The sequence below is a fragment of the Dasypus novemcinctus genome, chromosome 4 (assembly GCF_030445035.2).
Source record: "Dasypus novemcinctus isolate mDasNov1 chromosome 4, mDasNov1.1.hap2, whole genome shotgun sequence".
NCBI lineage: Eukaryota > Metazoa > Chordata > Mammalia > Cingulata > Dasypodidae > Dasypus > Dasypus novemcinctus.
In genome coordinates this window covers 154,095,393-154,121,849 of record NC_080676.1, presented here as the reverse complement: position 1 = coordinate 154,121,849, position 26,457 = coordinate 154,095,393, and the positions used below count along the sequence as shown (strand labels likewise).

Sequence of the window (26,457 nt, the reverse complement as noted above, 5' to 3'; positions counted from 1 at the left end):
TGTAACTGCAAGCAAAATAGGTCCATCCATCTGCCCCATGGGATCCAAGCCCCCTCTCAATCAAAAACAGAGTGGGCAGCACCATCGCATAATCCTCAAGATTGGAGAATGAACAATGGACCAAAGTAGACTTATTATTATTCTATTATAGACGTATTATTCTAGCAATAGAAGAAATTTTATCATTGCCTTAAAGGCAGTGGCCACCAGAGATTCTGATGGGAGGGAGAGAGAATTATATGTGTAATGTGGGGGCATTTTTTGGGACTTTGGAGTTGTCCTGCGAGACAATGCAGTGATGGATGCAGGCCTTATATATTTTGTCATAACCTACAAAATTATGGGGGATGGAGTATAAACTATAATGTAAACTATAGTACACAGTAGCAGTGCTTCAGTATGTGTTCATCAATTGTAACAAATGTATGACACTGATGAAGGATATGGTTAATGTGAAATGGTATGGAAGGGGGAGGGTTTGGCATATGGGAATCCCCTATATTTTTAATGTAACATTTATATAATCTAACGCGTCTTTAAAAATTAAAATTAAAAAATGTGCATAGGAAAAATACTGTATAACACCCAGAATTTCTCTAAGAATGTCATATAAACATCTTAGGAAAAGGTTAAAGTTCCACATTAAGAAAGAAATTTTTCTGGTAATCAAGTATATGTATGTAAGAGATCAAAAAATTGAAAAGTAGAAGAATGTACAAGGGAATTATTTTGATATCTTTTTACTTACTGTTCCTAAAATAATGTGATACCTGCAAATACATTTAGCTTCTTTAGAATCAGTATAACTCTTGAAAGCATTAAGTGGTAAGAATTCCATGCTTATCTCAGTATACTCAGTTACTTCAAAAATCAAGTACTTATAATTAATGTGGTCGGAACCTAACAAAATACTAGTCTCTTATAAATAAATAATTTATTCTTTAAAAAATAAAAATCCTGTCACTATGAGTCTGAAATCATGCGGTAGTTTCTCTATATATATCTGGCACTTCTTCCCACCTGCATCCCAACCCAAAATCAAGTGATTTTAAGGGTGTGGAAGTGGAGAGCCTTTAATTCTCACTGGACACATTCCCATTTTTCACCTGTGTGCTTTTCAAACCTCCCCTAAATGAGATGACTGATACCAGTACAATGTTTAGCCAGTAAGAAGTGTTTTAGCCATAATTTCCCTTCATATTTGGCAGAGTCATGATGTTAAACAAGGGATGTTAATTGTGATTTGAACAATTGGTATTCATGCCTAAGTCCTATATTTCAACTAATTCCTCAGCAAACTCTTGGTATCCTACTCTATAAAGAAACCTTTTAAGAAGTTTTCTACTTTATCTTTAAAATAGTATAGTAAACTCTTTCATTCCAAAAATTGTATCATATTTTCTTTTTCTTTGGTTTGATTTTTGCTCTTGCTTTCTTCATGTATGAGAAGAGGCTAGGATTTATTCTTGACCATAACATGTTAATAGCTTTTGTCATGATTTAGCTTCTAGCCGAAATGAAGATGGAGAAGGATTTCTTTCCTGTTGGAAGAGAGGTTGCTGGAATTGTGTTAGATGGTGAGTTTACAAATGTAAATATCTGTATTTAAAAGAAATTAAGTCCTAGCTAATTGACTTACGAGTATTTAAAATTATACATACCCTTTCAAATATAAAATTTAATTATATAGAAACATTTTCTTTACTGATTATAAGTAAAATAGTGCTTAATTGGTGTTTTGTAATTTAATAGCTTATTAGAGTTCAGCAAACATTTATGCATTATATATTAAATCACAAGTAATAATATTTGAAATTGAATGACCAGTCTTATCCCTTTTATAATGTTTACAAACAGCATAAATTACTGTGCAAGTTAGTTTTGAGCCAAAATTCATATAATAGTGTTTTAGTTTCCTAAGATGCTGCAAGCATATTATATGAAATGGTTCAGCTTAATGGGAATTTATTGGCTTTATAAGCTTAGAGTTTTAAGGCCGTGAAAATGTCAAATCAAGGCATCATCAGGGCAGTGTTTTCTTCCTGAAGATCAGCTGCCATCCATCCGTGGTTCCTTTGCCACATAGCAAGGCACCTGGCAGAGTCTACTGGACTCTCCTTTCTGTCCCTTGTTTCATTGCTTTCACTGTCTTCATTGTGTGGCTTTGTCTCCCTCTCTCTGTATTCATTCTATTCAAAAAGGACTCTAGTAAGTAGTAAGATCAGAGAGCAGACTGGGGGGAGGGGCAGGGAAAGGGAGAAAAATAAATCTTTAAAAAAAAAAAGGCCCATCCTGAATTAGGTAGGTCACACATTAACTGAAATAGCCTCATCAAAAGATCCTACTTAACTATAGGTTCCTACCCACAGGAATGGATTAACTTTAAGGACATAGTTTTCTGGGGTACATACAGCTTCAAACTACCACAAATAGTAACTATATATGCTAATTTTTCTGTTTGCCTAAAATTGAACTAGTTAAACAGTTTGCGCATCCAAAAATGAGAATTATAGTTTCTGGGGAGAAATAACCAGTAAGATTTTATGACTGCCATTCAATTTTTTTTAGTATTGTTTAGTAAAAAATGGTCTTAACATGCAGAACAGTTATCCTGATTATTTGAAACTGTTTCCAAATTGATCCACTCTTAATAGGCACTGCTAACAGGTGGTCATGATCAATCAGTACATGTTTGCTCTTATGAATAAGTGAGTATGTGATAATGTGGATTAGACTATAATTGAGTTTCCCCTACAACATATTTGATGCTTTCTCAGTGTAATCTTCTGACACAGCTAAGTGATAATTCCATTTCCCCTCCTTTTTTCCTGTTCAGACTGAGGAAAATATAAAAATGAGAGCTATAATGCTGGAATATGATTTATCAATTATTCATTCATTTATTTCACATTTAATGAGTATTTGCTGGGTACTTAGAGTATGAAGATAAAAAAGACAAGGTTAAAAAAATAATAATAAATAAATATTTAAAAAAAAAAAAAAAAAAGACAAGCTTCCTGCCTTCAAAAAGGGGAAAGAGAGATAGCTACATATGAGCAGACTTATGAAAGTTCCTAGGACAGGAGTCTGAAGCAGCCAGACAGGGAAAAAAAAGCTTCTTGGAAGTAGTTATTGGCCAGGCAATAAGGGGCAGGCAGCAGGAGAATCAACTTTGGCAGCAAGGACATCATAAGCAAAGACAAAGAAACAAGTGATAATGTAAGGTATGTAAGAATGACAAAGAATTTGGTATGCTGGAACAAATAAAATTCTGGGGGGCACCAAGAAGAAATTTGGCAGCAGAAAACATTTTCAAGAGAAAATTTTTCTTCAAATATGGCAGAATATTGAGAGGAGCCAGTGTGGCTTAGTGGTTGAGCACTGGCTTCCCACATACAAGGTCCCAGGTTCAGTGCTGGTCCCAGTACCTCAAAAAGTTAATTGGACAAAATATTTTATTGATGATATGAACACTGTTCCCTGCCCCCCAAAAACGATGCAGGAGGACAAGCAAGAGCCATGCTTATGGAGAGCTTCATATGTCAGGTTGGGTTTTAGGGAAACTTTTAAAATGGCCATATTAAGGGTTAATCTGAGGCAGGCTAGGCTAGGCAAGAGGACTGGGTTGTAGATTTACAGGCAAAAGATAATAAAGTCCATGTCCTAGGCAGTGGTGGCAGAGGTAGAGAGGAGGGACAGTTTCAAGAAATATTGAGGAAGTAAATTCAATAGGACTTAATAATTGATTGGAAGTGGGGGATGAGAAAACAGGAAAGAACCAGGAATGATTTCCAGGATTCTGATTAAGGTATGAATTGTTGCCACCTGGTGATAACAGGATGAGTATCAGATTTGAAGGAAGATTTATACATGTTGAATTCAAGGTGCCTAAGTGACATCTCACCAGAGTTATCCAGCAGGCAATTATATATGAGTTTAAGGTCAAGACTGAAAAATGCATGGTGGAAATGTGTGTATTTGAGAGTTGCCAGCATATAGGTCATGCTTGAAATAAAAGATATAATGAGCTCACCCAGGGAGAGAGTAGAAATGGAGAAGAAAAGGAAACCACATGAAACCCTTAGGAATACCATCATTCAAGGGACAGTTAAAAGGAGTCTCAAGGAGGCCAGGAAGAAAGGGTCAAAATAGTCTCAGGAGGACTAGAATCAGCACCAAAAAGGAAAGAAAAGAACTCTGGATCAGAAGCCAGAAATATTGGGGAGTAATAGCACAGGAAGGACTCAAAGAAAAGCACATGCAAAAGGAGTCCTTGAAAGTATTAGTTAGAGGGACTTGCTGAGCACCAAGAAATGAGATCTGGAGCCATTTTGCCAGAGCCAGACAGAGAGACCACTTCTGTGTTTCAGCTTCCACCTTACTGCCCAGCCTACCTCATGTTCCTCATTTGTTAAATAGGAATACTACTACCTACCTCATGGGTACATCATGAAGATTAAACGTGATACTAAAAATGCTGGGCACAGGTATGCATTCAACAATGCTTGTTTTTCCTCATTTGAACCAAAATAATCAAATAAACTGATGATAGAGGCTTCATTCTCTACCTATGCAAAGAAAACATAGCTATATTATATCTGTATACTTCCAAAAAGTTTTTTGGCACCCAACCAGTATTTTTTCCATATTCTTAAAATAATTTTATAGATGACTCTTATCAGAATTCCCCAATGTATGTCTAAGATTCTGCAACTAAAATAATGACAAACGATTCGCCTCACCATGGGAAGAATGGACAGCATTGTAATCATCGTAGGAGCTGTGGAATAGATTATTTTCCTTTAATTCTTTACCCTTAATATTGGCTAAATAGGCACCAGAGCCACAGAGACATCCTTTTCCATTCTGGCCCAAAATTTTCAGAGTCCAGATTTCAAGTGTTCTATCCTGCAGTCCTTAGAGCCCATGAAAACCCCTACAAACTCTTGGCCATTTCTCTGGCTTAGTAACGTTTTATAAACCCATGGATCTTTTGATTTATTTTGATAGTTAAATAAGAATTATGTATAATGACTTTATGATATTGATTATTAATTTTCCCCATTCTTTAGTTGGAAGCAAGGTATCGTTCTTTCAACCAGATGATGAAGTAGTTGGTAAGTTATAGTTCATAGTCTTATTTAAAGTCATCTACTTACTGTCTTCTCTTCCTTTTTTCTATACATTTATCATTGTTCATTGTGGCCTAGCTTCATACAAAAGTACTTTCCTGATTTTTAGAGTTTGTACTCAGATGTCCATTGATGAGAAAAATTGAGAGTTTGATCCCCATAGCAGAACATTTAAAACTTGTCAATATTTAGCTGTAGAAAGATATCAGAGAAAGAAAGATAACCATAGTTGCTACTGTACTTGACACAACCTTTTCCTGACAGGTCCCCAGGCTGTGGCCACACTGAAGGCTGCAGAGTAAAGGAAGGTCATAGCTCACCTATTAAAGACTACTGACTGCCTTAGCTATTACCTAGATGCTCCTTTTCCTCATCCCACTTGAATTGTACAGAGCTTCTCCCTTAACTAGTCTTGTAAAACTAAACATTTACTGGAAACATTTAATTCATTTTTTGTTAAGTCCATAATCTGTACTATTTTTCTTAGTGTATTTACATATTTATACTTGTATTACAAACATACCATGCATGACTTTAGTAGTTATCTTGAACTTACCGTTTCTTCGTAGAAGATATTCAAATAAACTTAAAAAATGATTAGCCTTGCTGCATTCTTAAAGCAATTAAGAATATATTTGTAGCGGGGGGTGCAGATGTGGCTCAAGAGGTTGAGCATCTGCTTCCCACATGGGAGGTCCTGAGTTCCATTCTCGGTGCCTCCTAAAGAAAACGAAAACAACAATCAAAACAAACATCAAAGCCAACTCAGGAGTCAGTGTGGCTCAGTGGTTGAGTACTGGCTTCCCACATACAAGGTCCTGGGTTCAATCCCCAGCCCTCGGTGCCTCAAAAAAATAAAGAATAGATTTGTAGGGAGGTTTTTCATCAGCTTTGTACAGTATTGCCTTTGACTCGGGTGTTTTCCAGAACAACTGATGGTTTCTGTCTTTCTTACCTTTTTTTCTACCCCAGAAGTCAGTGACACTTTGTATTCTTTAAGATTCTTTTTGTAAGAGACTAAAAATAGAATCAGACTAGCCTAGAGGAAAAGTGTGATTTTACGAAGCTTACTGAGAGGTACCTTGTGGAACCAAACTGTGGGAAGGTAGCTGTGTGTCAAAGACAATTAGAACTGGAAATGCAGGCATCCCCAAGATTGTGACTTGCTCTTTCCAGTGACTATTGTCTTTACTCTGACTCAGGTGAAATAAGAGAGAAAGAGTACAGGCAGTGCAGTGTTCCTGTCAGCAAATGAATGGTCCACTTCCCTTCCGTATTTCTGCAGTTCCTCCCTTCTCCACACTAGTAGTTACTAGCATTTTCCTCAAAATTCCACTGAGCAAAATGTAGACTAATATTTATCAGCATCTTATTAGGAATGAATTCATATTTGGATACTTTCCCTTAAATTTCTCATTGTCATTTTTAGGAATTTTACCCCTGGATTCCGAAGACCCTGGACTCTGTGAAGTGCTTAGGGTACATGAGCACTGTTTGGGTATGTGGCACCTCCATCTGTGGCTCATAGAAGTCTTAGTTTACAGAGGGTGGTTTTTAGCCAAGTTTTGATGTCTTTGCATCTACTGTATATACTTAAGAAATAACTGTTGGCTCATCGTGTGAATACTTTCTAGCTTATGATCAGTACCTATATCTAAAATCCATACTGAGACTAAAAAGTATAAAGAGCTGTAAGTTACACTTTGACTGCCCATGGGAAGAGCTCTGAAAATTAAATCCCTAAACAGATTTTTAAATTTCTTACTTTTGGTTATTAATTAAAATTTAAAATGTACATAATCTAGATCATACCTGTAGAGTCAGAGACAAGAAAGAATCAAGAATACTTGTCTTTGGATTCTATTGCTAACATCTTTTTTTTTTTTTTTTTTTTTTAATTTCAAAGGTATTGGGTTAAAGACAGTTTGCAAGAGTTTTTTGTTTGTTTGTTTAAGATTTATTTTTTATTTATCCCCCCCCCAATTGTCTACTGTGTCCATTTGTTGTGTGTTCTACTTTGTCCGCTTGCATTCTTGTGAGCCGCACCAGGAATCTGTGTCTCTGTGTGCGGCACTACTCCTGGGCAGGCTGCGTTTTTTGCACACAAGGCGGCTCTCCTTGGGGGCACACTCCTTATGCGTGGGGTTCCCCTATGTGGGAGACACCTCTGCATGGCACAGCACTCCTTGAGCTCATCAGCACTGTGCATGGGCCAGGTCACCACACGGGTCAGGAGGCCTTGGATTTGAACCCTGGACCTCTTAATGTGGTAGGCGAATGCTCTATCAGTTGAGCCAAATCCACTTCCCATATTACTAATATCTTTTGACCAGTGTTCAGTTTAATTGAAATGTTAATTATTTTTCTTACATTAATTTACTTCTTGAATATTTAAATTTTTAAAATATGTACATATATATATTAATACTCCCAGTGCATAAAATGTCCTGCTGTTCCACATACTTGCCTATATATATATATATATATATACACACACACACTCAAAACACTATTGTAAAGGTGCTGCATGTTCTTTGAAATCAAGGAAAAGCTGATTAAAACCACTTAAAGATACCATTATGCACCCACCAGACTGAAAAAATTAGAAAGTCCCCTCATCCCACATATCGGGAAGTTTGTGAAACTGTGGAACCTCTTATGTACTAGGAGTATAAATTGGTACAATTGCATTAGAAGATAATTTAGCATCATCTAATAAAGGTAATGGTAATGCAGTTCCCCTCACAGTTATGTACCCTCAAGAAACTTGATGTGCAACAGGAGATATGCACAAGAGTTCATAGCACCATGATTTGTAATAGTGAGAAAAATGGAAAAACCCAGGAGAATGGATAACTAAATTGTAAGATAGTCATAGAATGGAATTCCTAGGAATGAGAAAGAATAAGTAAGATCCAATCTTAAGATAGATGACTCTCATAAGTAGTATTGAGTGAATACAGCAAGTCATAGAAGAAGACAAACAGTATGATACCATTTGTTTATGCAAATTTCCAAAACATAAAATGAAGCATACATTAGTTAAAGATACAAAGAAAAGGTGTAGGGAGTGACAAAGTCAGGTGTAGGTTACCTTTGTAAGGAAGGGAAGATGTGATTGGAATGCTAATTCATTCTGGGATTTGTTATGTTAGTCTTTATACCTTATCAATAGGTCAAAGATAGTTTATGTGTTCTTGAACTTATTTCATTAAAATTTTTCCAAGGTTTTTTTTTTTTTTCAATGAGAGAATACCTAATCAGACATTTTGGAGTCAAAGATCAATTTAGATTTTGAAGTATTAAAAATCATACACCACTTATGGTCTACATAGTGATTGGAACAAGGCCAGCAAAACTGACATTTCATTTATAAAATTACAAATTTTTAAGTAATTTGTATTTAAATTAAAGACATTTACTGTCTAAAATTCCTAAGGAATACTATAGTCTTAAAAATTAATTTTCAAAAGAATTTTCCAGAAGTGTATTGCATGTGCTTATTTTTTTAATTAGTAAATTTTATTCCAATTTCAAAAAATAAAGCAACATACAAAAGGCAGCCTAACAAATTATGAAAGCATTACTTTAAAATATACTGTCCAGGAGAACGAATGGCTCAAGTAGTTAAGTGCCACATGGGAGGTCCTGGGTTCAGTTCAAAGTGTCTCCTAAGAAAAACAAACCAAAGCGGGGGAGAGGGGGCGCAGCAAAACAAATGAAAAAACCAACTTGGGAGCTGATGTGGCTCAGTGGTTGAGCACCGGCTTCCCATATACAAGGTCCCAGGTTCAATCCCCAGCTCCCAGTTCCTAAAAAAAATTCTGTCCAGGTATATTTTTCTTATTTAGAATCGTAAAAATAAACCCAGTTGTTTCTCCTGTGTTCAGAAAAGTTTGCCTTTAGCATTGATATAGTACTTTCTTGGCATTTGCTACAAAAATATTACAGTGTTAACTACAGTCTATGTATTAGTCAGCCAAAGGGGTGCTGATGCAAAATACCAGAAATGGGGTGGTTTTTATAAAGGGTATTTGGGGTAGAAGCTTACAGATAACAGGCCATAAAGCATAAGTTACTTCCCTCACCAAAGTCTATTGCCATGTGTCAGAGTAAGACGGCTGCCGACATCTGCAGGGGTTCAGGCTTCCTGGGCTCTTCTCTTCCTGGGGCTTGCCTCTCTCTGGGCTCAGTGGCCAGCTGTAGACTATCAGGTGAATGACTCATCTGTCTTCCCAGGGCCTCTGCCATGTCTAATCGAGCTTTCTCTCTGCTCTTCTGTGTGCTTACTTCCCTGGCTCCAGCATTAAAACTCCAAACTCCCTTCTCTGTGGTGTGGTTTCTTTGTGAGTCTGCACCCTCCAAGGGGGCAGGGATGCAGTATCCTACTGACATGACTCAGTCAAAGCCTTAATCATTATTTAATCAAGTAAAAGTGAGACCTCTGAATCCAGTATAATCTAAGATGCCTGGAAGGACAGACCAGTTTACAAATATAATCCAGTATCTATTTTTGGAATTCATAAACAATTCATAAACAGTCTGTAAGTTACATTGGTTGTATTTTCCCCAAACATCACCATATCCTTAACACCTTGTAAAAGAGGAACAGTCTCGGGAAGCAGACTTGGCCCAATGGATAGGGCATCCACCTACCACATGGGAGGTCCGTGGTTCAAACCCCGGGCCTCCTTGACCAGTGTGGAGCTGGCCCATGCGCAGTGCAGATGCGCGTAAGGAGTGCCCTGCCACGCAGGGGTGTCCCCTGCATAGGGGAGCCCCACGCGCAAGGAGTGCGCCCTATAAGGAGAGCCGCCCAGCGCGAAAGAAAGTGCAGCCTGCCCAGGAATGGCGCCGCCCACACAGAGAGCTGACACCGCAAGATGATGCAACAAAAAGAAACACAGATTCCTGGTGCTGCTGATAAATCAGGATAGAAGCAGTCACAGAAGAACACAGCAAATGGGCACAGAGAGCAGACAACTGTGGAGGGGGGAGAGGAAGGGGAGAGAGATAAATAAGTAAATCTTAAAAAAAAAAAAAAAGAGGAACATTCTTGTATTTGTGTTATTAACCACAATAATCATCTACCATGTATAGTCTATGTTATACAGTCCCTAGATTATCCTCTAGCTGTCTTTCAATTAACATTAACCTCCCTAAACTATCCCTTTGAACCACATTCACATTTCTAAATCAGCAGTGTTAGTTATAGTCATTCTACTGTGTTACCATCACCTTTATCCATTTCCACATATTTACAGTCAGCATTATTAAACATTTTATATACATTCAGCATCAGTTCCCCCTTCTCAACCCACGTTCTATCTCCTACTAACGTATTCTCTATAGTTAAACTTCATTTCATTCATCATGTTTAGTTCATATCAGTGAGACCATACAATATTCATTCCTCTTGTACCTGGCTTATTTCACTCAACATTATATTCTCAGGGTTCTCGCATGTTGTCATATGAATCTCAAATTCATTTCTTCTTACAGCTGAATGATGTTCCATCATATGCATATACCACATTTATCTATTATTAGTTGACTGGCACTTAGTTTGTTTCCACCTTTTAGCAATTATAAATAATGCTACTATAACATAGTGTGCAAATATATGTTCGTGTCCTTGCTTTCGATTCTACTGAAGATATTCCTAGTAGCATATTGCTGGATCATATGGCCGTCTACATTTAGCTTCCTGAGGAACTGCCAAACTGTCCTCCACAGAATCTGCACCATTTTACATTCCACCAATAGTGAAGGAGTGTTCCTGTTTCTTTGCCTCCTCTCCAGCACTTGTAGCATGTGCTTATTTATATGTATATTTGGAGCCAAGCATCTCTCTTCCTTTGAAAGATAAAGATCACTTTCAAATACCATGCATGAAAGTTTCAGCTCCACAGCTGTTTTGATAAGCAATTTGAGAACTGAGGGTCACCACTGGCTGCTTTACAGGAAACTATACTATTTTGGGCCCCAGAGTTTCCATGGATGATCCTTATTATGCCATTCTTTTGAAAGCCTTGGTGAGTTTTTAGTGAACTAAAAACTGTTGTTTGAATTCTCAGGCTTGAATACTGATTTGTAACCTAAATTGTTATAGGACAGGGATTCTTAACTAGGGGTCCACGACCTTGAATTGAAATTTTAAAAAATATATATATGTCTTGTAGGGATATGTTGGTGCAAGTGTGATATTTATTAAATAATACACAGTAGAGTATGGACTCAATAAATGGTCCATGGTCTTCACCTGACTGGCAAAGGGGTCCATGGAACAAAAAGATTAAGAACCCCTATTATATAAGATGAACTATTAAAAAAAGAAAAGAAAAAACTGATTCATGTTGGCATGGCTTAATCCTGAAGAATTATAAAATAGGAGATGCAAAAACAAATTGGAATATCAGCATTTCCTAGCTATAAAGTTTAAGCTAAGACAAGCAAATCACACACATACACACACACCCCCAAAAAATAACACTTATTTTCCTACTATTCTGGAGGATAGTAAAAAAAAATCCACAAAAATACATAGAGATTAAAAAATAATAAAATAAATTTTAAAAGTACATAGAAAAAACAATTCCTTGAGAAAAAAAATACTGTAAAGTGTTTGTTACAACCCAACTCCTAAAGGGCACGAGTTGGTGGAGCCACAAGACCAAAGAAGACATGTGGCTTTTAGTCAGGCATAAGATTTATTGGGACTTATGGACAGGAGAGAATCTCTGAAGGCGGTGGTTCAGAGATGAAGATAGCATTCCACAAAGAGATGAGAAAATGAGGGGTGATTTAAGGGGTTTCAGAACAAGGACATTCCATAGGGTATGAGAACAGAGTTCCTGCTAGGGTCACTTGAATAGTACACGTGGGGTCTTGAGATGTGTTTTCACTCTGCTCATAGGAAAGACGTTTACTGCTTTGGGAAGATTATCGTTTATGCTACTATCTATGCATTCTCTCTCCTCTGGGAAGAGCTGTTAACCTTTTAACTTATGCCTTGGCTACTCAGGCGCCTACATGCTGAGGACTTAGGGGGTTCTGGGTCCCCTTAGTGTTTTTAAAAAGAAGTATTTTAAAATGGTGACTAACAGCATGACATTAAGGCAAGATCCCAGGTACATTTACTTTATAAATGAGCACACAGAACCTCTAAGTTCTGTTGCAGCTCCCAAATTTTTGTGAAAGAGGTAATAACATCAGGTCCCTAAAACTTGTAGGTACAAAATTTCAGTTCACCACAACTCTTATTCTTGTGAAATCTACTGTCTCCTGTTAATTCCTTGTCTGGTGGTTGCTTAATGTAATCTCAGCACTTTAGTCACTTTGAATTCAGGTAAGTCTCTTGTTTCACCAAACCAAGGAACTAGGTCCCAAATGCCTTCTCAATAATGTCTTGTTAATCCTGTTGCAGAATATTGAGGATAAAGTTTAAAAGTTGAGTGTTCTTCTGGCTGTCTTGCGCTTTCAGTTCTTAAGCCATTCTTTCAAGCATAAAAAAAAATAATTTTACTTTCACTCAAAAATTGGCACACATTTTAAGCATTGTTGTCCTTTTATTCCTTTGGACCTGAGGGGCCAAAAATTGAAATGATTATAATCCTTGGGTCCTGACACACTCATTATTGCCTGTGCATGGCCCTCTTTGGTTAGTTTCTTTATTAATAAATACCCATGAACCAGGTAACACAAAAGCAAGGATCTTGACATTAACTCCTGTCTAACCACACAATGTTAAAGCCTTTGCAATCATAAATATGAAATTTTTACTCTTAGTATTTAAGGAACAAATGTTTGATTTTTTTTTAATGAAAATATAAATAGTTCCAATGCTTATGATGAAAGATGTTCCAAGAAAATGCCATATAAATAAATTGTACAGAGATAAAGCAGGCACTGTTAGAGTAGATGGACTGTTAAGAGACTGGCATTCAAACTTTAGCTATGTGGCCTTAGAAAATTAGCTAATTATCCTGAAGCCAATTTCATAATTAGTAAAAATCATAGAGTAGCTATCTTAAAGAATGTGATAAGGAATAAAGTACTGTATGTACTATCACCTAGTTTTAATATATTTTGCTACCCTACGTTCTGTTTGAATACTGTGCTTCCCCACTAGATGGCACTCGTTTATCGCTTAATGCAGTGCTAATGATAACTGCCCTGTAACCAGGCTAACTGCATCTATTTTTTTTTTTTTTTTAAAGATTTATTTATTTATTTAATTTCCCCCCCTCCCCTGGTTGTCTGTTCTTGGTGTCTATTCGCTGCGTCTTGTTTCTTTGTCCGCTTCTGTTGTCGTCAGCGGCACGGGAAGTGTGGGCGGCGCCATTCCTGGGCAGGCTGCTCTTTCTTTTCACGCTGGGCGGCTTTTCCTCACGGGCGCACTCCTTGCGCGTGGGGCTCCCCCACGCGGGGGACACCCTTGCGTGGCACGGCACTCCTTGCACGCATCAGCGCTGCGCACGGCCAGCTCCACACGGGTCAAGGAGGCCCGGGGTTTGAACCGGGGACCTCCCATATGGTAGACGGACGCCCTAACCACTGGGCCAAAGTCCGTTTCCCCTAACTGCATCTATTGACATTAGAGGAAAAATATTTACAAGAGCTGGTAAAAATGATGAATATTGCTATAAAGTTTATTTTTAGGTAAAATGAGAAAGGATTGTTTGTATAATGAAAATCAAATACACTATACAAAATAGAAAATAAGTATTGGAACTTATTAGGGAATAGCTTAATGGTCAGATCATATGGAACTTTTAAAAATTTATTAAGAAGTTTACATTTTGTTGTAAGTGCAGTGGAAAGTCATTAGTGAATTTTAAGCAGAGAAGTGTCAGAATGTTATGTTTTTTAAAGATCATTCTGACTCTTTCATTTTTCAGAGACACATAAAAGAGATTGAAAAGATTAGCCATAAAATTGGAAACAGTATTTGCAACACATAAACGGACAAAGGACTCTTCTGGAACATATATAAAGGACTCCTGTAAATCAATAAGAAAAAGACAGCACAATAGAAAAGTTAATGAAATATTTGACAGGCACTTCACAAAGGAATTCTGGATGGCTAACAAACATGTAAAGATGCTCAACCTCATTAGAAGTCAGGTGTCTTGGTTTTTGCCAAAGGGCTGCTGATGCAAAGTACCAGAAATCTGTTGGCTTTTATAATGGGAATTTATATGGGGTAAAAGCTTATAGTTCTGAGGCAGGATAGAATAGGGACCTAAGGAAGACAGGCAGAAAACCCAAAGCATTACACAAACACCACCTGGTAAGAGATACAGTGGCAGGGGTACCCAGTATCTCACACAAGTTATCAGAAGGCAGCTTGCAACATCCCCCCAGAGTGCATTATCAGAATGCAACTTGCAACATTATCACACAGCAGAATGCAAGAAGAACAAGAAGGGCCATATCACTACCCATCTATTTTCATAAACATCTCATGCAATAAACACCAGCAAGTCTCATGGGCAGTGGCCAGAAGCCAATCACCACCCATCAGTGCATGCAGCACAGCTCGTGGACAGTATCCAAAAGCCAATTATCACTGGACAGCATCCCCTAGAAACCAAACCACCCAGTGAGTTTCCTCTACTTTGTCTTAAATACGCCAATGAGCACAGACTCTAACCCCCTGTGATAGCCAGAAAAGCATCTCTTCCTTAAGCATGCCCTCACTCAGGTCTTGAGTGTGTACTTTCTCCTTATTAATTTCTTTTCTTATAATGGTGGAACATCTCTGAATTCTTTCTTACGGCGGAACCAAGAACCTGGAAATCAGCTCCAGCAATAGCTCCAAGATCATGAAATGTCCAAATCAAGGCACCATCAGAGATGCTTTCTCACCAAAGGCAGTGCTGTTGATCCTGGCATGTTGCCATGTGGTGAAGCAAGATGGCCCCCGAGCTCTGCCAAGGTTTCAGTCTGTCTCTCCCTTTATATCAGACAGGGCAGAGATCAACATTACTCACCCCCCTACCCCTCCACCCCCACCCCCACCCCCGGCATAATCCAGTCACATGGGTCTCACACCCACAGGAATGGGTTCATTTAAAACAAAATTTCTCTTTTTTGGGACTCACAAAATAAAATTGCCACAGCAGGAAAAAACAAAATCACAGTAAGAAGCCATTATACACCTCTGTGATTGGTAACATTGTATAGGTCTCGTAATACAAAGGGTTGGCAAGGGTGTAAAGTAACAGGACCTCTGATAGATTGCTGTGGAAACGTAAACAGATAACAACCACTTTGGAAGTGTGTAATAAAGTTGAAGGTAATAGATCACAGGACTGGGGATTTCCACTCCTAAGTATGCTAGAGAAAACCATGCACCAGTGACAAGATCTTTCATGCAAGAATATTCTTTTTGTAGCAAAAACTTGAAACAACACAAATGTTCATTATCTGAAAAATGGATAGCCAAACAAAAGTATCCTCATGTAAGGGAGCACCATAAAATACTAAAAATGAAAGAATTACAGCCACGTGCACTGTGAAAAGATACAGCTTAAAAACAGTGTTGAGAGAAGCAGCTGTGGCTCAAGCAGTTGAGTTCCTGTTTACCATATGGAGGACCTGGGTTCTATTCCCGGAACCTCCTAGTAAAAAAAGGAAAAAAGGCATCCCAGACATGGAGAGGTGCAGGCCCGCATAGGGCAAAGCAACACACCAAAAAGACAATGATACAACCAAATAGGAAAAAAAAAACCTTAGAGCAAAAGAAGCAAGATAGAAAAGAGTATATATGATGACTCCATTTATCTAAGTTCAAACACAAGCAAAAATTAATTTTTTATGAATGCATTAAACTATGAGGTAAGTAAGAAGTTAGCATGATGGTGACATCTGGGGCAGCGAAGAGGCTTCTGGGACAATGGCTGTGTTCTCTTTCTTCACCAGCATGGTGCTTGCTTGAGTATTTATCCATCCAGCTGTACTTTGTCTCTTGTGCTTTTCTGTATGTGTTTTATTTCACAATAAAAAGCTTTAAAAATATTTACACACGGGGGAGCAGATGTCACTCAAGCCGTTGAGTGCCCACATCCCACATGAGAGGTCCCAAGTTCGGTTCCCAGTGCCTCCTAAAGAAAAAACAGACAACGAGCAAACAGATGAGGAAGCCATCTCGGGGAGTGGTGGGAATCCACACACTCTGGTCCCTGTTCAGATGGATTGTACTTGGGCAAGCTAGAAACAAGGAGACCATAATCTAGGTCACAGGCCTGAGGATTGGACCAGGTCACTGGTGGGAGTAGGGGTGGAGGCAGGACTAGCAAACTTGCTAATGTAGTCTTTCCTCTCATTCTCTGTGATAGTTCACAAACCAGAAAAGGTTACATGGACAGAAGCAGCTGGAACCATTCGGGATGGAGTACGAGCCTATACAGCTCTGCATTATCTTTCTCATCTCTCTCCTGGAAAATCAGTGCTGATAATGGATGGAGCAAGTGTAGGTGTTAATAGCTTCATTTAGAAATAGACCCATAATACAGTAAACCTAGGCAATTTAGTAATGGGCTATCCATTTGCTAAAAATACTTCCTTTACCTATATCAAAAACATTCAAAATAATAATACATAAAAATATTCTGTAATCTAAAAATGTTACAAAATTTGGGGTGAATTTAGTTTCATTTTTAATCTGGCTGTTGATGAAAATGCTTCCCCCCTATTTTTCTTTGGGAAAAAAGGCAGGGAAGCAGATGGTTTAGTGCCTGCTTCCCACATTGTGGTCCCGGGTTGGATCCTTGGTACCTCCTGAAAACAAACGAAAAAACCAGCTCTCATTGGGGAACAGATGTAGCCTAGTGGTTGAGTGCCTGTTTCCCATGTATGAGGTTCTGGGTTCAATCTCCGGAACCTCCTTAAAAAAGAGGCAGAACAGTCTTCAGCATTGGCTTTTAACATCAGGCTACTAGTGTTTCCCTGAACTTAACAGGGGTCAGCAGAAGGATAGGACTTCTGAAGTGCTTCAGTCTTCAAAGAGAGGTAGTTGGACTTGCATGTGTATTATATAATTGTCTTAGAATATCATGCCAATAAGATCCTTAAAGATCCATTTTTTCTCTTTGCAAGGCCATTTTTCTGAATGTGGCCCTCCTTGAAAATATGTACTGTGATCAGACTGGGTGAGACCTGGTAATTTATATAGCTTATCTTTCACCCTTTCTGAAGAATAAAGACAAATATTTCCCTTACTAAACACATCTGGATTTTTTTTTCTACTAATACTATTTTAAAATATTATACTAAAGTATCACAAAAGTGTACTTCACTAAATAGTCCATAAAATAAATTAGATACAGTCTCTGCCCTGTATCTATAAACCCATCATGTATTTTTTTTTCCCCACACAGGCCTTTGGTACAATAGCCATTCAGTTAGCACACCATAGAGGAGCCAAAGTGATTTCAACAGCGTGCAGCCTTGAAGACAAGCAGCACCTTGAAAGATTTAGGCCTGCTATAGGTGAGTCATGATACTCAACACAAATTTTAAAACATTACATTTCAGAGGGAAATCACCTTAAAAACTGCATTTGTAAAGCAAAATATAAAATGCCAAGTGAAAGTAATTTTTAAAATGCATCTAATATCTATGCTGAGTCCGTTTATTAAAGTGGTCATTTTAAATTAGGATTTTTAAGGCTGTATTTTTTTCAGTATTTTCTTCTTTGCATCATCAACTTACCCCAGTCTGAATTAAACTCTGACAAAATTTAGATACAGCTGATACCTCTTTGAGTTTAGTTAATAACTCAGTATATTTTTATATCACCTGGTATGTTTCTTAATCTCTTATACCTGGTGATGAAAATGGAACGGAGAGAAAGAACATAATGTAGTATTGTTGAAGGGAGAGATGTTTCATTATTTCTGCCCTTCGTAGGCTGCTTCAGTTCTATTTCCCTTGTGTCCTTCTCCACTGCTTCTGCCCCCGTGAAATCTTAGATTACTATTAGGCTATTCCTCTATTGTGAGCAGCTCTGAGAGGAATTTTCTTCAAGGAATTTTCTTCAACAAGGCATTAAAAGGCACAAAAATAAAACATGTATGTTTCCCATTTGTCAGTTCACATGGTGAGAATTTCTCTTAAGTTCTCTCATTGGATTATTTTAATTAATATAATACTTTAAAGCAGCCAGTTAACATTAGTTTCATTTTTATTAACTCTGTCAAAATTAATCATGTTCTTTTTCCTTCCCCTTGGGATTTTTCTTCATTTTGGGGAGTCCATGGGGAAATGAGGAGAGATTTCTATGTCTGAGAAAAAATAGCCTTTAATAGATAAGCATCATATTGCACAACTGTACTTTAGAACTTATTATATTAAAATTCCATTAAACTCTACTAAATTGCTTAATCTTTCCATTCATGTCAGCTTATGGTTTACAGATTCTCAGTTTTGTCAGTATATCCAAAAACTGTAGAAGAAAGCAGGCTTGGCCCAGTGGTTAGGGCGTCCGTCTACCACACGGGAGGTCCACGGTTCAAATCCCGGGCCTTCTTGACCCGTGTGGAGCTGGCCCATGCGCAGTGCTGATGTGCTCAAGGAGTGCCGGGCCACGCAGGGGTGTCCCCCACGTAGGGGAGCCCCACATGCAAGAAGTGTGCCCAGTAAGGAAAGAGCCACCCAGCGCGAAAGCAAGTGCCTCCTGCTCAGGAATGGTGCCGCCCACACACCGAGAGCTGACTCAACAAAAAGAAACACAGATTCAGCATACTGCTGACAACAACAGGAGCGGACAAAGACGATGCAGCAAATAGACACGGAGAACAGACAACCGGAGCTGGGGGTGGGTGGGAAGGGAAGATAAATAAATAAATAAATAAATAAATCTTTTAAAAAAAACTGTAGAGAACCTGGAACTCAATACGAGTCCTTTATGTCAACAGACCACCCTTGAAACACTTTTTCTATAAAATGTTGCTATCCCCATTGTATTGAATATGCCAGTCTCTTCGTTTTAATTGATTTTCACCAATACTTGATTAGACCAGAAAAAAAGTATAATTTGGATTGATTTTTCCCCCATTAATCATTGTTTGAATCACTTAACTCATTTCAGAGGACAGATCTATTTATGCTTTTCTTTTTCTGTCATTTATTTGTATTGATCATATAGATAATAATACAATTGCCTAATTTCCTGTCCTTTACAGCCCGTGTGATTGATGTATCTAATGGAAAGATTCATGTTGCCGAAAGCTGTTTAGAAGAAACAGGTGGCCTGGGAGTAGATATTGTCCTAGATGCTGGAGGTTGGTATCTTCCTAAATTAGTAGGCTGTGTAATTTTTTTAATTTGACAAAGTTCATAAAAAAATTTTAATCAGGGAATAATTATTAACACATTTATTAAATTGGATGATTAGTTATCTTTTTTTTTTTTTTAAACAAAAAACTTGTCTATTTAAGTTGGAGCTCTTTATCTCTATTCCCACTGTACACTCTGTTTCTCTGGAAGAGAGAATATGCCTGCTTTTAAATTATAAGATGAACTCTACAGTTCTTAAGTTTTATAGCAAGGCTTCTTTTGGGGGCCCTTTTAACAGAAATACTGCTTTCAGAAAAGCATTGAAGTTTCAGGAACAAATGCTGTATCACTACAAGAAATCTACACACATGATCTCGAAAGCAATTCTCTTGCACATTAGTTGAGATTTCACCTTTATTGTGAAATGCTTATGCACTCACTTCTGCTACCCTCTTTTGGATAGTTGACTTTTGCAGTCTCTGTATGGAAAATGCAGAGAGTTTTGTTCCATTTTCACTTTTCTTAAACTTTTTAACCAATATCCATTTAACACCTAATCTTTAAGTACTTACGTGTGATGGCATGCCATCACACATAAAGGACAGGTTTCCAAGCCTGCAAGGGGCTATCTGTACTTTGTTAGAATTCATCTTCTATCATGGGAATCATAGATGAATACACTTCATTGACTTGCCACATTTTCAAATGGGCATTTCAATAATTATGTCCAAGTATGACCGTCTTGAGTCTATGAGTTCTTTACCCAGAAGTCAACTTTTCCCAAAATATTAAGCTACCAATGGTATGATTAAATTATCTGCGGTGGTTATGTGTTACATTACTTTATCAGGTTTTCAAGTGAAATCAGACTATTTCTCTTTATTTGTTTCTGTAATAATTAAATTTAAAGTAAATTTTACAACCAGTTTCAGTGTAAAACATATTTTTTAAGGTATCTAAATATACTGTTTCACCTTTTTCTAAGAAAAATCTTCCTCATTCTTACATTCCAAAGTAAAGAGAACATGTTTGAATAATAAATTTTTATGCAGATTATTATAAATTATATTTTTTCTTTTTTTTTTTTACTACCCCTTTAAAAGTGAGATTATATAGTAAAGATGATGAACCAGCTATAAAATTACAACTGCTGCCTCATAAGCATGATATCATCACACTTCTTGGTGTTGGAGGTCATTGGGTAACAACAGAAGAAAACCTTCAGGTATTGTCAGAAACAATAAAGCATTACTATTACACCAAAGGAATGTAATTGACAAAAAATAATGCATAAGTCTTTTTTGAGGAGAAGTTTGGAAAAATTAATAAAAATTCTGAATTATACTCTTTTTTAAAGAAATATGACTTTTTTACTTTAAGCTATATGCTAGCCAACAATATGTTAAAATATTGTCTAGTAAAGAGTTCCTTCAACTGGAATAAATTATAATTAATTTCATTTAATGGTTTGGAAGTAGTGACTTCTAAATGTTATAATTGTACTTCAAGTAGAATTTTTTTCTGGGTAAGAAACATTGTCGATATATACTTACAAGGTAAACTCTTTCTAAATAGAATTACCACAATATTCTGCTAATTCAAATTGGAATTTACTATATATATGCATATATAAATTATCCCCCAAAGTTATATTTTTAACAGAATGTTAGTTGATTTTTCATATATTTGCATATGCAACCATACAGTCATCATCAGTTTTCATCAGTTTTCCAACATCCTTATAGAGGGGTCAGTAAGTAGCCAGCAATCTTGTCTGTCTGTCTGTCTTTCTCTCTCTCTCTCAATACACACACACACACCCCATCTTGTCTGTCTCTCTTACACACACACACACACACACTACCACCTCATCACCAGAATTCTACATTGGCGCCGCATCTTCCCTGTAAACATCACCTTGCTATTTCATCCTTTTGGACCAAGACTAAGAAAAGAAATCATAGTTTACATATTGCTAGTTTGTGTGCTAATGATTTGTGATTTGGACATTATTTGTGTAGAAGTTTTTCTGGCTCAAGATCCAGTCATCCTTCTACTGCTAAACTCACAGTGACTGACCAGTCTTTGTGCATTCTATCCAAGTTGGATCCTCCAGATAGCCATTGCCTTTTCCTCAAGGGAGCAACACTGTCTTTCCTTAATGATGAAGTTTGGAATTTGTCAAATGTACAACAGGGGAAATATCTTTATATCCTTTTTTGAGTGACTTGAGTTTCTAGCTCAAAATTTATCTTATACGCTAATCATTAAATTCTTTGAGTAGTAGTAGTGGTAGTAATAATAATAAACGTCCATCGAGTATGCCAATGTTCCCAGTGCTTTTCAGGAATTTATTCATTGAAACATTAAAATAACTCTATGTGGTGCTTACTCTTATCATCCTTATTTCACAGGTGAAGAAAGTGAAGCCTAGCGAGGTTAATGCCCAGGGACATGGCTAGCAAGTGGCCAAACAAGAACCACAACCAGGCAGGCTGGCTCCTTTCCAAATAGGACATAAACCATAAAATACGTGAATGATTTTATTTTGTTTATAACCTAACATTATGGAAGTTACATGTCTGCTGGAGAGGCTGCACACTCATTCCTATGATGTTGCCATTGCACAAAACATTTCAAAATCCTTGAGTTTGTAGCATTTTTACACATATCAATGCTAGGAATTCTTCGTCAAACAAGGATGGGTATGATTTTATAAAACTGAAGTCATTCAGCAGCACATCTGGTGATTGAAGCCAAATGAGAAGTTTTGTTTTGAGAATATGAAAGCAATTCCACAGGGAAGGTCCAAAATCTTCAGAGCAGGGTCGACTTAAGAATAAACTCGTATTTCTAAAGTGACTGTTTTAAAAGCAGCTGCACTTGGTAAAAGCTTTAGCATGTTGGATAAAAAATAAGTTCTCATTACTTAATAGAATGTATGAGTACATAAAGACTTGCATGGCCTTATACTTGTCTCCACTAAATAGCATACTTGACTTTTGTTTCATGTGTGTCCTTATCTATGGTGATAGTTATAAAGAATTCAATAAAATGAACCAGCCCTGTCTAGAAGCAATGATAGACTTAATTCAAAGCTTTACAGATTGTAATATTTAATCAATATAGTGCATATGCTAAAAGTTTTGGGGTACATTTCAAAATCAAAAGATCCCCTTAATGTCTTGAATGTATAGGTTTAAGGTATTTCTGATTAAATATTTAAAAATTTTTTTGTTAATTTACTAAAAAAAAATTTTAATCAGTTTCATTTTTAAACAGTCTAACTGTCCAACAACATTGCAATGACCAGGAACACCCAAGAGATGTAAACTGTAGAGAATACCATCTTGCTATTAAAAATAGTATGTTAGCAAATTTTTTTTGTTAGCATGTTTTACATCATACATGTCAGAACCTAATCTATCTGCTTTGCTTGTGTTACTAATTCTCTCAAATCCCCCCTAAGAAGATGAGTTTAACCTATCTGACGAAACCCATGTGTCATGCTGAAATGTATGTTTCTATGAAATGATGTTACATTTTTCCAAATCAGAAATACTTTAAGTTATATATACTGATGGCAGAGACATTAACAGATGTATAAAGAGAATCTGCAGGAATGTGAATAAATGAATATTCTTTGGGTCTTCTAATTTGAATAGCTAAAATTGCTTATGATCACATTTTCTCCATTCCTTAATTAGACTTTTAGTCTGCACTTGTGGAGAACCCCCCTCAATCAGGTCACATTGCATGTGACTTAACATAGATACCTCTTTCCAGCTGTGTGATATGCCACAAATAATTCTCCAGTACTAGCAATTACATACAGACTCTCGATCCTAATATTTTCTAAAATCTGATGACTCAAATTTTCTCTCAAATTTTACAGATTCTGATTCTTAGTGCATGTATCATACACATGCACACACACAATTTATAACACTCCACACCAATTTTAAGCAGCCAGTTGAGCAACTAAATTTGCATCTTAAGAAATAGATATAAGTGCTAAAATATTTTTTAATTAAAATGCCATGAATATTGCAGAAATGAAAACCTATTATACCATGGCTATCCATTTGGGATAAAAGTAGTCATTATATAGAACGGGCATTAGGCTTGCTTCTTGAATCACTAGTCCTTTGAATTTTAGGCTCTTTATCACACCACTGCCTCTCTCACATCATTTCCTTGTTTTAGTGGTAAACTTGACAACTTGCAGAATTTCTGTAAGTTAACATTTTGAACTTGATAGTGCAAACCTTTAAAACTTCTTGCAAAAATCAAGACGGGTGATATCTGGCATCTTCTGCTTAATGAATGATGCCATTGATTTATGGTTTTACTTAATCCTCTTTCCTTTACATTGCTTCCTTAACTATCCTTCCAGAACGTATCTTAAAGGATGTGATGGAGAAGTTATCAACTGGTGTTTTTAGGTATGCTAAGTAACCAATTTATTGTTCTTGTTTATTTTTCTGTTCTCAGGAAGATAAGGGTCTTTCCATTTTTTTTTTTTTTTTTTTTTTTTTTATCTTTATGAAATTTTATTTTTTTTTTTTTAAATTTTTTTATTTTTTATTGACTTTGTAATAATATTACATTAAAAATATATATGTGAGGTCCCATTCAACGCCACCCCCCCCACCCCCCCCTCTCCCCCCCCCCCCAACAACACTCGTTCCCATCATCATGACACATCCATTGGATTTGGTAAGTACATCTTTGGGCACCTCTGCACCTCATATACATTGGTTCACATCATGTCCCATACTCTCCTCTATTCCATCATGTAGGCCCTGTGAGGATTTACAATGTCCGGTGATTACCTCTGAAGCACCATCCAGGGCAGCTCCATGTCCCGAAGATGCCTCCACCTCTCATCTCTTCCTGCCTTTCCCCATACCCTTTGTCCATTATGTCCACTTTTCCCAATCCAATGCCACCTCTTCTATGTGGACACTGGATTGGTTGTGTCCATTGCACCTTTATGTCAAGAGGAGGCTCAGATTCCACCTGGATGCTGGATGCAATCCTCCCATTTTCAGTTGTAATCACTCTAGGCTCCATGGTGTGGTGGTTGTCCTTCTTCACCTCCATCTTAGCTGAGTGTGGTAAGTCCAATAAATCAGATTGTAGGTGCTGGAGTCTGTTGAGGCTCAGGATCTGGCTATCACATTGTCAGTCCAGAGATTCAAATCCCCTAAATATATCTTAAACCCCAACATTAACTGCACCTCCAGCACATTAGCATGAAAGTCTTATGAAGGGAGATCCCATCTGAGTCCAGATTCATCACACATAAACACCATTTCCAAAGAGGGGCCATCTGCCCTGGTAGTTAACCCCATCAGCCATGACCATAACTCCCATGGGTCTCTTTAGCCCTCAAAGGAACCAATATCTGGGGGTTGTATCTGCTTTATCTGTCTCTCTGACTCTGCTCAGTTGTGCATGAGGGCAAACCTTCTGCCAGCCTCCAGACTCTTTTTTAGAAACTCGTAGCCATATAAACTCATTTCTCCTTTCCATTTCCCCCTTACTTTAGGTCAAACAGCATTTTAAAGTCATGGTATTTTATGTAGACATGGATATTCTGCTGATCCGCATTGAACCTTCCGTATAAGGTCATTTTCCAGTTGCATCATCAGTTGGTAGTTGATAGTGGTCCCTCGTTGCCAGGGAGGCTCATCCCCGGGTGTCATGTCCCACGCTGGGGGGAAGGCATTGCATTTACATGCTGAGTTTGGCTTCGAGACTGGCCACATTTGAGTAACATGAAGGCTGACAGAAGGAAATTCCCAGGCACAAAGTTGCTCTAGGCCTTGTTATTATTTTGGGTTTATCAGCTCACAAGCATAGTCATTAGTATCAGGGGCTCACTGTTGAACCCTCACTCCCTCCCGGTCCCCACCACTGTACCTGTCTTTCCATTTTTTGTTTCAGCTTTTACAATACACTTGTTGCCTCCATATTTTATTATTTTATTTAAATAAATAGCTGCACTTTAACATTTCTCAAAGAGTATCTGGTGGTCTGTAATTATTCCCAAAGAGAGAAAAGGCTCATGAGTTTTCTGCCTTCCTGTACTCCTTAGAGTATGTGTAAATAGAGACTCCATCCCACACTGTACTTTGCACTTTTCCTCATCACCCCTCCCAAAGCAACTTAACCCGTGACTGGAGAAGTAGAGGGGAAAAGTACAATTTGTTTTTTAAAAAAAGTTGGATTTGTTGTCATAAATGAGGGAGTGAATAAAGTAGGTATTTTTCCTCTTCAAAATTTAACTTTTTTTTTTAACAGCGGCAATAATGAACGAGTCTGTTTGAATTATCTAAAGTAAAAGAATTGACTATAGCAATTGTCAGTTCCCATCCTGTATGTTCTAATCTATCTTTAACGAGACTTGACATTTTTCAATAATTTCTTTCTTCCTCAGACCTCAGCTGGATGAACCTATTCCACTATATGAGGCCAAAGTTTCCATGGAGGTTATTCAGAAAAATCAAGGAAGAAAAAAACAAGTTGTTCAATTTTAATTTTATTCTTCCTCAGACCTCATGTGGATGAACACATTCCAGTATTTGAAGCCAACGTTTCCTTGGAAATTATTCAGAAAAATCAAGGAAGAGAAAAGCAAGTTGTTCCATTTTTAAGCATGTTTTCCTGGTACCTTAAGACAAGATGCTGTTATGTGAAGTATAACTTCTTGGGCCAGAGGTCAAGATAATTCTATATTTACCGTCTGAAGGGGAATATTCTGAAAGCCTTTTTAGTTATTTTGCCTCTACATTTTACCTGTGCTGTAAAATTCTTTCCATGAAGAAAACGGCTTTCAGCAAAACTCACTGCTCTATTGATAACGCTGTATTTACAGGCCTTTGGTATACTGTCAAAATAACTTTATTGCTTTTGTATCACCTCCATTCTCAACACCTTCCTTAACAAACTTTTGCTGTGGTAGTTTAATCATTCAAGTATATTTTAAAGTCTCAAAGGATCAAGCTCATAGGCACTTAAAATTTTGTTTTCAAAT

At 37.3% G+C, this 26,457-nt stretch overlaps 1 protein-coding gene across 8 annotated transcripts in view; it reads left to right on the top strand.

Annotated features, from left to right (window-relative positions):
- CRYZL1 (crystallin zeta like 1) overlaps positions 1-26,370 on the top strand; it is a 51,668-nt gene extending 25,298 nt beyond the window's left edge. For 4 of the 8 annotated variants that reach the window (XM_058296190.2, XM_058296192.2, XM_058296191.2 and 1 more), the window contains 10 exons: positions 1,505-1,577; positions 5,073-5,117; positions 6,562-6,630; positions 16,475-16,608; positions 17,516-17,627; positions 19,322-19,420; positions 20,519-20,640; positions 21,519-21,624; positions 23,815-23,860; positions 25,861-26,370. In XM_058296190.2, the coding sequence (XP_058152173.1) occupies positions 1,505-1,577; positions 5,073-5,117; positions 6,562-6,630; positions 16,475-16,608; positions 17,516-17,627; positions 19,322-19,420; positions 20,519-20,640; positions 21,519-21,624; positions 23,815-23,860; positions 25,861-25,960 (906 nt within the window). In that variant the 3' untranslated portion in view covers positions 25,961-26,370. Of the gene's footprint in view, positions 1-1,504; positions 1,578-5,072; positions 5,118-6,561; positions 6,631-16,474; positions 16,609-17,515; positions 17,628-19,321; positions 19,421-20,518; positions 20,641-21,436; positions 21,625-21,829; positions 23,861-25,860 lie in introns of all 8 variants that reach the window. The other 4 variants (XR_011648706.1, XR_011648708.1, XR_011648707.1 and 1 more) reach the window with 3 other exon arrangements.
- Positions 26,371-26,457: the final 87 nt, after the last annotated feature.